This window comes from Augochlora pura, chromosome 6 (assembly GCF_028453695.1).
Source record: "Augochlora pura isolate Apur16 chromosome 6, APUR_v2.2.1, whole genome shotgun sequence".
NCBI classification, from domain to species: domain Eukaryota; kingdom Metazoa; phylum Arthropoda; class Insecta; order Hymenoptera; family Halictidae; genus Augochlora; species Augochlora pura.
In genome coordinates, this window is record NC_135777.1 from 19,146,115 (window position 1) to 19,158,441 (window position 12,327).

The window sequence follows — 12,327 nt, forward strand, 5'->3', positions numbered from 1 at the left end:
AGGAGTAAAAAAGTAATAATATGAAAATCGTTTCTAAAGAAATCCTTTTATTTTTTTTTAAGCTTGACTTCATCGACATAGAGTAATAATTATTTAATATTTTTAATAGTATGAATTAGATTACACTATTACATTATTTATAGTGTAACACTGAAATGCGAAGCTGATAAAGAGGTATGTATAATGTTTCAGGTAGTTGAGAATTTCATAATATTACATGATAGGTGTGGAATCCTGTTAAAAATCTCGTACTTTGGTTTGGATTTACTTTAAAAATGAAGGACATTGTTACACAGCTTGGATAACAAAACTCCAAAAAATTATATTATGTTTGAAATAATTTATGGTTATATCTTTCTTTTCTAGAATGTAACATAATTATGGAGAACCTATTTTCCGTTCTGCATATACCTGTATGGAACGGTATAGTTTGTAGCAATTCATAATAGAATTGCGCTAGCATTATACACCTGATTCCCTAATTATTGAAAAGCTATTTATGATACTTTGGATGTTTATTAAGAATTAAATATGGTTTTACTAATACATCAATTATGAAGCTTAGCTCGAAAAGTAAGCAACACACTTTTACTACATCTGTAGTATAAAGATCAAATGAACCTAAAATATATTTCTAATATATAAATAGTGGAATGGAAAACAGAAGATTTTCAATATAATGCTTCATATATTGATGTACTCACTGATGCAACACTATACCATTTACCATATATACTACTGTAAACCAAATTACTGCTTGGTACGTTTCAATTGCAACATAATATATAATCAATTAAGAAAACATATTTGTTCCTTTTATACAGAATAAGAGGCCGTTCTTGGATGATGTCTCAACCAAACACGCTCTAATACATGCACAATTTTATGCTACTTGCACAAAAAGGCACATTGTTACATCAAATATTGATCTCAACAACCTGTTGTTTGCTAAAATCTTAGAAACAACTAACAGAGGAGGAAATAAAGTAAAGCTTGGCAAAAATGAGCACACAAAAATATAAGTCATCGGAATTTAGAAAGGTCTATAATAGTAATTACTGAGACACCTCCACAGATTATGAAATGGCACTTATGCACAAACTGAAATGTTTTCTAATTCATATTCAGGCAATTCTTTTTTTTTTCATTTTAAAAAACTTTGAAGGCATAAGTTGTTCTTACTGATTATTACTTTTATTACACAGTCTGTGTTTCCAGTTTTTAAGATTCAAAATATGACTCTTGTTTTAGATTGTATTAACTTGAAAAGCTGAAACAGTATTTTCTTAAATACAATGCAAGGGCATATCTTTACAATACAGTATTAAAAGTATAGTAACAAATTTACATGTATATGAAATGTGCTCTAAAATTACAAAATAATATGTAAAAAGAAATGTTTTTTAAAATTTTGTAAGTAAATATTTCTGTAAATTGGAAACACTGATTCAACTTTTTTTAGTCATTATCACCCTCTTTTTTTATACAGATGTTACCTCATAGCATACGTCTTTATTAGGTACCCATTTAATATTATTTGGTACCTTGATTAAATCTCGCCCCATGCTACCACAGAAAGGAAGAGGTGTTGAGTTTACATGTGGTTAGGCTAAAAGGTGCTACCTTCTGGAGGCTGAGACAGTTTCATATTTTCCTTTAATGTCATCAAACGACGGAGCTCTTGCAGAACTGTCTTAATTGTGTATTCTCGTTGCCACTTTGCAAGCACTGGTACACTGCGATTATCCACCTATAAAATCTGATGCATTTAATACATGTTTTCAGTATTGAAGAATCAAAACAAATTAAGGTACTTACCGCGCCAGTAGTACTGTTGATACAATTCATATTAATCCTGCTTAAAAATCTTACATTAGGAGCATCATCTGGATATCTTTGACCGCAATCAATTTTCAAACTATACATTCTATTTTCATATGGCGTCTAAAATAGTAATACATAATATTTAAATAACTGTACTAAATTCACCAGAATTGAAACTATAGGTTTTAGAAATATTAATTTTATTTATGCATTAATAACTGATGTAAAAAATAATAATTATGCATAAATTCAACTGAATTTAAATGTTTGAAAGAAATTACTCTAGGTGGTCCAATTATCATTCCAGTCCAATGTGTAAGAGTCATGTCATCATCATTTTCCAAGCCCCAACTGATTGTGCCATCACCTACACCCTTCTGACCTTGTTCTAATTCCTCTAGTAAACGAAAGTTTCGAGGCACAACTAAAAATCAGTAATTATTGTTATCTCTTAATAATCTATGTGCAAGTTTAACTGTCTCCAGGCTACTGCTAATAAAAAACCTGGTACAAGTACAGGTTATGAAACTGTGACTTTAGGCATGGTGTAACCTACTATTCATTAGTATTTTCACGATTGCCTCTCAATTCTATATTCTTTTCCGTACAAGAAAGTTTAAAAGAATAACAATATCTTGAAGAAATTGATGAATCTCTTATTACATTTAGACACGTATACTGTGCGTGATAACTTATGAAAGAAATACAACAATATCTTATATTTCGTAAAGACTATACGGATTGGGTTTCAGCCTAAAAATTTCGTGTATAACCCGTTCGATGTACTACATAGAATAGTCAATACTTCTTATGGAACAATACATCTGTTTGTCGTTTGCATCTTTAGCCTGTAAAACAGATATAAAATACTTACCTACACCGGTAGTAGGTACCGCCATGATATCTTATTTTGTGAAGCGCTGTATATTTTTTTAAAGTGTAGCAAATTACCTACACCAAATAACGTACTACAATCCGTTTCACTTTCGGACACGCGACTCAACAATAACGCGAATCTCTCATAACCCAAAGGTAAGGCAAGGAAAATAATATCTAATATTCCAGTGAAATTCACTTTGCGAAAATTCAGCCAACCTCCGTGAGGTTGTCTGTTTCCACAGACTAGTCACTTTCTAGACGGGTTTACCGCATCGCAAGTTTCATATCGCGATTGTAGTTACCGGCGTTGTTTTTATAAAGTTCTAGAATATAAATTTCTCATACTCTTCATACCGACGAGTATGTATTCGCCACTTGATCAGTTTTATGGTATCAAATACAACGTTACAGATATTAATATATTAGTTTTTATCGAAATATTATTTCTATTTAGAAACCTTGATTTTTCCTGCGATAGTATATATGTACGTATAGCTCTTGGCAGCAAATGGCGTCAATGAATCTTATTCCAACAATTTTATGTACGAAACTCGTAATCTAACATTTATTATTAAATTTTCGAAATTAGTGATTTAAATGTTTAGTTGAAAGATGACTGATTTTACTCAGCTGACATTTGTCGTGGGCTACGAGTATTGAACTGTCTGTGCAGAGACAGGGCACCGTATTTTTTCGATACGTATATGAACAACATGAAAGCTAGAGGGAAGGATGGTTGGTAGAAATGGCGTCGGCCGATAGAGGGGAGGAAGTCGGTAGTATCGCGCCGGCTGCGCAAGAGCAGCCTGTAAGGCAGATTTTCCAATAATGAACAACCCGTGGTAACTGTCAGTCTGCTCGTGGTGCATTTCGTTGACTCTTGCTGCGCACAGTGTGTCCCGGCGTGTGTTAAAATGTGCTGTACGATATATTAAATACACCACCGAACGCGGATTACTCGAAGAACAACGAGGATCCTGCTCTAAAATAGGTACGTGAATTTAAAAATCATATTATTCGAATTTTTACGGCAATAGAGAACTGCCTTCGGAGTTCTGCGCGATGTTTGACAGTCGGGCAGATACACCTACCGAACTGTCCACCATAATAAACAAACGAACGCCATTGACCTTTAGCTACTCATTGTCGCCAATTTCGAAGGAATTTAAAAAGCGTGATTCTTTTCGGAGATGATTGCCTGTTTCACTCAAAGTGATTCGAATCGGAGTTTACCAAAATTTTTTGAGCAATTCGTATTTCTGTCACCGCTCTAGAGTTACCAGTGAAAGGGACTGTAAACAGAAAGTATCGATAAGCTTAACTCGCGTGTGAAAGGTGTTTGTCACTGAATCTATATCTGGCAAATAATTTTATAGCTTTTATCCTGTCGTAGAAATTAGTAACCATGCAATTGTGTCTTGCATTTCTCTTACTAATGACAATTTATTCCTCCGAAACATTTTTCACAAAAACCAAATATTTTCTTCGTTTGGAGCAAGCAAATGTATGCTTCAAGGTATCTGCTTACATTCGATTCTCGTTTATGCATGCATTACCATATATCTGATCCTTTTGAACCACTGTTCACGCTTATCAAAATAATCCCAACAAACATTTTTCACTCTGTTCTTCAAATATTTAAACTCGCAGAACTACAAGCTTTATAATGTCTGGTAAACGCGGATTATCTCGTTAAACCACGTAATTGTCCGATAACCGTGAATATTTGCAGATAAAGTAAGAGAAACAATAGTCTATATAGATAAAACAAATTTTAATAATTTTGAATTCTCGAATCACGATATCTCTACAATTTTGCCACTCAAATGTTCAATTTATAAATATTACTAAGCATATTACCCAGCATCACAAACTTAAACATAAGTCTGGCCTAGCTTCTCGAATTCACGGTCGATATCAATGCGATTTTTTGAGTATAGGAACCCATTGTTCCTTGTTCGCGTCGACCACTGCACAGTTGTCAATGAATAGTGCGGCAGCGAGGCGTGAAAATGAGAGCAGGGAAACAACGAGGAAAGTAAAAGAGTAATAAAGCGGCACTTGAGGCTTCGACGAGTGACCGTTGCCGTTGGGTTCAGGTGTATACCGTTACGAGCGCGATTAACTTCGGATATATATAATTCTGCGCGGATTCGTTGACCGGCTCGAAATTCGCCGTGAACTTTCTTTTAATTGTGTATCTGTCGCTGTGGCTCGTCGTTGCGTGGCGTCGTCGGCACGCGCTCGGCGGCATTGCGTTCGCGAGCTTTCACCGTGAGCCGCACGCGCCCACTTTGCAATGACTGTTATCGTTCGATAATATTGTGTCGCATAAGCCAATGCTTCGGCATACAACTATTTCACCGATGGCTTTAGAATCAATTCTCCACCACGATCCAAAAGCGGCTGATATTTCTCTCAGTGGTAATGGAACTGCGAGCAATATTTTTGGTGAAGTTGAATTTAAAAGTGCGTGGGCTGCGCGCGCATCCGGAAGACTAGGGTTGGAGAGTCGCACTTCGAGGGTGCTTCGGACGATGACTATTAATTTAATACTCTATGGCTATCGGAGCGTCTTTTTCAAATAAATTACCTCTTTAATCTAAGAAAGATTGTTCTAAGAATTTTCTGCGAGTTCTAAGAATTTTCTCGTTACTGAAGCTTTCTTAGTAAAATATTTTAATAGTTATTTCAGTTGCGAATGGAGAAATAATTCTGAGTACAAAATAGAATCTCGTTTTGCAATAAATGAAAATAATAAAACTATTTTTAAACGGTAATCGATTAGGTTACATAAATGTATTAATTATGTATAAACGAATTATAATATAAATTGCAAATGTCATATATACATATATGTAGGATGATTGAAAAGTTGAAAGAAACCGAGGAAACTTCTAGTGAAAATAGAATGATGCGTGGGACGGTGCAGCTACTACATTTATCACGTCATTCGGAGAAAAATCGAACGCAAGATCAAACTCGAGTGAATCATCTGTTTCCTGTGAAATATTGTCTTATTTGCACTCAAAGAGGGCGTGACTCGAATAGACTTTGAGAATACCGTTGAATCAATTGTCTTTCGTATTTAAATTTATTGATAATAAAATTTCTCGCAAGAGATTTTCAATTTCAATTTATTCATTCGTACACGCCAGCATGCGGCTGATTTAGATCGCATATTTCAGAACGTTCCGTGGTATTCACGCTTAATGGGCTTTAAACTTCTGCTATTGACTGGTTAAATCGTTCATCCCTGCCCTAAATAGATAAGTGTGCTGAGTGGTGAATGCAGGCCCGTTCTTACACCAGGAAAGATGACCCTATTTTTCTTCGTCCCTCGAATCCTTTAAATAATGAGCTTTTGTTATATCGGAGCTTGCAAACTGATTCCATGAATAGTTTATACACGGCACAAAGAAAATGGTACGCGTATCGTCGAGCCAGGAAAATTGCCCCATTTTTCCCCCGCTCGATTGTTTGCCATCTGAAACCAAGTGCACGCTAGTATCATCTCTTGTTGTTCAACGAGAATAAAAAAAAAAAAACTATTTCGAACGTTCGGATAAAATGTATCTCGAGAAACGCATATATCTGCATCTCCTTCCAGTACAGTTCATTTTCCGCGTGTTATCAAGCTATTAGCTTATTTATTCTTGCTTTTACAGCGACCGATTATTCATTCCTGATGGCGCTCTAATGAGTATTATCTTCACGCGTGTCCTACTATCACGAATGCCAATCAGCCTACTCCAGCAGGTCAGCTGTAAAATAAAGAGTCCGAACTATCGGTGTTTTCAGTCTACAGAAAAATCCACAGTTTACTCGGAATATAATAGTTACTTCAATGTCGACATCTAAATGTAATAAATTGAAAAGAAAAAAATTATATCAAGTTTTCGCAAAACCTTATATTTTAGACGAATAATATTTGTTGCACAATTAAATTTTGCATATTGATTGAACAGACTGGAATACGATGTCTGCATCAGAATTGTCGTGTTTCTAGCGCGAATGATTCTTGCCGGTGAAATCGCGAGGCGGCGAGCTGCTGTCGGCAAGATTCACCTGGGCAGCGCGATAAATGCTCGGTTGAAGTGGTTCGTTTATCTTTTCGAGGATCCGAGGAACAGTATGCGCATTGTGCGACGACAGTGTGCTTCGCGAAGGCAAAGGGACTGGCACGTGAAAAGGAAGAACTGTGTTAAGCCACGGAACATGGACGCCCGAAATCATTTCCGTCCGACGAACACTTAGCGTCCTCCGCCCACTGGCGACATTTAAAAGATACGGAACCACGTGCGTCAAAGTATCTTTAAATACGACTAGGCGCGCCTGTGTGCGACTCCGGCTTTGGTCGGGCTTACGTCAAAACGGCTATTAGGAGAAATTCGAAGCTGGAAACGATGCTGTAACACGAGTGCGTGCTCGGCAACGTTGCCTACAATTTTGGAGTAATACCTCGGGAGACGTTGAATCACGGTCTCGTAGTTTCGGGTGAAAGTAGTTTGTTGCGTCTGCCGGCATTCTAAATGGTCGTATTTTTGGAAATAGACTTCGTAGAGGCACCTCGCGGAGCGTGTTACTTCAAATTGTACAGCCTGTTCCGCATTAATGCGGGCGTGGTTATACAAAGTGGATGGGAAAGTTTCGCCAGCTATGATCACCGAGTTACGCTGATTGCCAATGTTAGCCGGATAGCTTGACTACAATCTCCTACTCTTAAGCGAGGAAGAATGCTTGTTTCCTAAATCTAAATGTCCGATTCAAAGGGACAGGGTTAGAATTCGAAGCAGATCTTCCATTTTAATCGCGTCAATCAGAATTGGTTGTTGCAATAAAATGTTATTCGGCCAATGTTTCGAATACAATCTTATCCGAATAATATATCGAATGAAACCTGATCGGAATCATATTTCGAATAAAATATGCCCAATACCGGCGTGAGTCAGCAGTTGAAAAAGACGTCTTCCAACAAAGTCGATTTTCTTCACCGATAAACTGAAGCCGCAAACACGAAATCTTCTGGCAACGCCTTAAGTAATTATCATCAAATGGTTCGTCCCATTTTTCGTGCACCGGAGATAAAGTCAGCCTATCTCCGGACGAATGTTCGCCGCTGATCCTAAAGCGGTCGCGCTAATCCGAGGCTCAGTACCGAGTAATTTTCCTGCATAAAGCGAGTAATGAGGCTCGAGGTTCGTAACCCATTATCTCAGCGGAGAATTAAATTTTTAATCGTACCCTTTCAACAAGTAAATAGCCTGGATCGCCATGGGTACACTTCATGAGGTCAGTGATTACATTAATTAGGCTCAACGATGCAGTTTGGTCGCGGATTCGAAGGCGGTTCTTTGAGATTGTCTGGTGGCACTTAAGCTCTTCCGCTCACTCGCGGCCCCGTCTCTCCTCCCCCCCCACCGTTGTTCCGTTGTAATACACCGGCTCGAAAACTTCTCGGCGGAAAAAAAAGAGAAGCGCCGCGAAGAGAATTCCTTATTACGATTTCTTGAAACGACCGCGGCGGCGCTCGGGCTCCGCGGGTTGCTTTAAATGCAAACCGTCGTATTTCTCGGGCAACGCCATTTAGCGTCGGAACGCGGCCATTAAGGGACCTTCTGGTGTCTCCTATTGTTCCACGGAAATTATGTTAATCCTTCGAAATGTAGGAAAAAAAAAGCCACGACGTGTCGGGCCTTCGCTCTGCCCCGCGGCGCATTTACATTTCTCAATTGTTTGCGATATAATGCGGGACGGCACAATGGCTTCTGATGAAAGTAGTAACACCAATTTGTGGACTCTTTCACGCGTTGCCCCGGAGCTTCCGACATCCGACAAACATCTTTATTACAAAGATTCATTCATTCCAATATAGCATTATCATATTGGAATGGTGCATTGGAAATGCAGGATTTTCTCAGTTTCAATGTATTCTCTGAAAATATGACAATTGTCATAGTTTGTTAAACTGGTGGGAAGTTTTGTTGAAGTTTGTAAAAATTTGTACAAAGTTTATCACCTTGTATGAGTGCATACTATTTTTTTTAGTGCCTATTTTTTACATGGTATCAACAAATATATACAAATATATTAGGTACGATACCATATGTTTTCCCCTACTTTTAGCAACAAGCTCACACTAGTCACGTGACAAAGAATGCACGCGATATTCGACGAGAATAGGATGTTCATACCTTATCACATAAAAGGGGCAATAACATAGTGAAATGCTGAAAACTTGCCACATAATCAAAATCGAAGGTTTCCAACGAGCCAAGCCTGCGAAACGACAGACGTGAAGCGAAGTCGGTTGATTTAGAAAGCGCGATGAAACAAAGCGGGGTCGCGAAGGGCGCGATAAAAGTAATGCGGAAAATTTTATGCGTTCTGGCGCGTCGCGGCGTCGTATATTATAGAGAATTTTTGTGTTCCTCCGTCGTTTATTTACGGTGGTCGAGCTCGTTGGACGGAACTCCGTGTAAATCTAAGCAGGACCTCCGGTTTTCGTCGGCACAAACGCTTCCGCTGGATCCGCGCCAGTCGTCCGTCCAAAGTCGCGATTTAGAGGCCGGAGCCACCGGAGTTTTCCTTTCTGCCGAGGGAGGAGGAGGGTCCTTTGTGTCCTTGGCGACTCGGTTACCACGGCGTGTCTCTTTCCCGCGTACCGGAAGCAGGCAATTCGACGTGTTTGCGTTGCCGGTTGCGCGTTCCCGGATAAGGACCCACGGACCTTTTGATCCGACCTCCACCCTCGCTCGGCGGTCTATGGATTTTTGTTGATTTACTTTGATACCGCCCCGTACTCTAATGGTCGACGATATAATTCACGAGCACGGAAATTAAATATTAACCCCTTCAAATGTGTCCAGACTCGGCCTGTCGTGCTCCGTCTCCTGTTTATTTTCTTACGCATCAATGTTTCATGCGAGGCGGACGTTAATAAACGATGATGGAGCCTCTGGTATCGTTTTGGTTTATACGTAGTTGATGTCAGGTCGAATACCTCGCTTCCTTGATTTTAGAGGTGATCGAGCATCGAAGAAGTATGCTTATTCGAATGAATAGCTTATTATTTGAGTAAATTATTCAAATAAATTGTTCGATTATATTATTCAAATAATTGTTGACTATCTTTGTTTTTACATAATTTTATAAGAATATATACGAATACATTCAGGATCAATTCTATTTTAAGTACTTAGAGTAATATAAAACTGCTGATATTTTTCTCTGCAATTTTAGGGAGATTATTTGTACGTTAACAATTTACTTAAAAATAAAAAACTTTAAAGTAACATGGAAGAAATAAATCAGTAAAATATACATAAAGAAACACTCTGTATTGTAACATTTTTATTCAAATCGATTATATTTTGTGCGACGTTTGCACGTCGATTAAAGTTTTATTCCTTACTCTTTATCTTTTTAGCCATCATCCGAATAAAGTTCTGCCAACTCTGGCTTAACGAGGCTCAACAGCGTAATTTAGGCCACCGTGGCAAAAATGACTGCACAGACCTGAACCGTGTATCTCGGAGGACTTAAGTTTGCAGAACTTCGTGCCCGATTTGATCGTACGAAAATTAGCTCGTCAGATTGCCAGTGGGACACTCGGAAGCGTAAACATTGATTCCGAATGTTTAGCTTCGGAACCGCAAATTCGATTCCGGTGGGTTTGTTTCTGCGCTCCATCGCCGCAGTCCGATCATCTTTTTAATTATTCGCGGCGGCGTCGGCGATACCCGGACCGCGTCGAACGATTTATCGATTCAACTAAAATAATACACCCGCCCCCGCGGTTCTCGACGGATTCCCGATTATTACCATGGCGAGACGTAATTCGAGGCGTGGCACAACAGATGTAGGTTGCTCGAAGATTAAACCGTTTTGCCGATGCGACCCGTGGGAGGGTCGGTTGGCGAACAAAGCGTCGACGCCGATTGCCGATGAAAAATCTCCGGGAAAAATCGATCGTCCGCTGTTTCACGTATTCCCTCTCTTCCCCTCTTTCTCTCTCTCTCTCTCTCGCTCCCTCACCCTCTCTCTTTCTCCCCTAAGCTACTGTGTCTCTAGGGGTTGCAAGGGGAACCCTTGCGAGTCCGTCGGGACCATCCTTGCCACGAGTTCGCTCACCCTTGAAATAGTTAACGAGATTCATCGGTGGTCGTCGACGAAGGAAAGCTTTTTTACAATATGAAGCTCCTTCGAGCATCGCGTGCCGCGTTCACTCTCGCTTTCAGAAATCGATACGCAGAGACCTACGCAATTGCCAGTTTCCACCCTCCTCTTTGGCGTCGGTCTGTCTCCAGGAACTGCAACAAAAAAAAAAGGCGACCACCTTATATCGCGTTCCAACCTGGCCAGGAAACAATGTTCTCAGACGCGACTCGCTTCTTGCGGCGAGGGATTCCTTTGAATGTTCCACACGGAGGCCACGAAACCGAGCTTTCTCCGTCAATTTCGATCTCCGATATTCATCTCTTTGCTCCACCAAGCGTGCTCGCCTACGAGATCCGTCAGGAACTCGTTGACGTCCTGCTGGAATCGATCTTCCCGCTTTGCGGAGTGTTTCTTTTGCTGGCACCGTGGGGAAGCCTGTGGAACGTAGTCGGTTTAATCGAGTGAACTATCGGGAAGATTCTCGCGTTGTTAACATCGTGATTTCTGCGTGTATTTTCTAGAAACCGTAGATTATCGATCATCTTTGGTCTGGACGCTTTCCTTCGCATTATAGCGACAGTATGCATGCACGGCGGACTTTATGCTAGATATGCAATTTCATAGGTTTCTCGTGTTTTTGCGGTGTAGAAAAATGAAAACCGAACAAAAAGGAACCGTGTCCAACTTCAAATAAGAAACTATGAATAACAAATTCGGGTGGGCAAAAACGGCACACTGGTCACAACCGGTACATCCGCCCTATCCTTTGAATCCAAGAACACACAAGATTTTTCGATTAGCCTAATGGATGACGATCGCCCGGACCTTTAAGGCTCGGGACGGCGGGCGCGCGCAGGGCGATCCCTTTTCCCTTTGGATTAGCAAAATCTGGAGGGTAGAAAGAAGCTGAAAAAAGCTACATGACCATCGATTTCGCATTGTCGAGCTCAGGGCATACGTGGCGGATAGCTAGCTCATTAAGTATACGAGGTAGAAAGCGACGGTGGACAAGCTGGCGTCTATGTGTATGCCAGGTTAGAGTTAGGGGACCCCCCATCGGGGTGGTTGTACTATTGATTTTTTTCGCCCTGTCCTGTTGAATTATCGAGAGCCCCCCCTCTCTCTCTCTCTCTCTCTCTCTCTCTCTCTCTCTCTCTATCGTGTGGGCGAACCTGCTGGCACATTGTGCTGTCCGATGACGGAGTCGCCTTGCCGCGCTAGGAGAACACCTAGGTAAGGAGGAGTGATAAAGGACCGCGATAACATCTGCGAGCGATAAAACGTCGGGGTTGCTCCGGTATCCGGTTGGACGGGACAAGACCCGAAGATCGAGCGAGAAATAATCGAGAGCTTTCATTCGCACGCGGCGCACCGCTTTCGCGGAACACTAGGGTCCCGGCTAGGATAGCTCGAACGCGATACTTCCAATTAGGCTCTCGAGTGCCGATCGAGTGCCAACTGCAC

At 40.3% G+C, this 12,327-nt stretch overlaps 2 protein-coding genes across 3 annotated transcripts in view; one reads left to right on the top strand and one right to left on the bottom strand.

Moving 5' to 3' along the window:
* Positions 1-13: 13 nt before the first annotated feature.
* Positions 14-2,958, bottom strand: Uev1a (Ubiquitin-conjugating enzyme variant 1A). The gene is made up of 4 exons (XM_078184157.1): positions 2,699-2,958; positions 2,106-2,248; positions 1,819-1,944; positions 14-1,750 (listed from the first exon to the last, which is right to left on the bottom strand). The coding sequence occupies exons 1-4, from the start codon at positions 2,721-2,723 to the stop codon at positions 1,610-1,612; spliced, it is 435 nt and encodes a 144-aa protein (XP_078040283.1). The 5' UTR covers positions 2,724-2,958; the 3' UTR covers positions 14-1,609.
* Positions 2,959-3,475: 517 nt separating this feature from the next.
* The window catches only part of Src64b (Tyrosine-protein kinase Src64B), a 75,579-nt gene continuing 66,727 nt past the window's right edge, over positions 3,476-12,327 (top strand). For both annotated transcript variants that reach the window (XM_078184150.1, XM_078184151.1), the window contains exon 1: positions 3,476-3,694. The gene's annotated coding sequence lies outside the window, so the exon portion shown is untranslated. The remainder of the gene's footprint in view (positions 3,695-12,327) is intronic.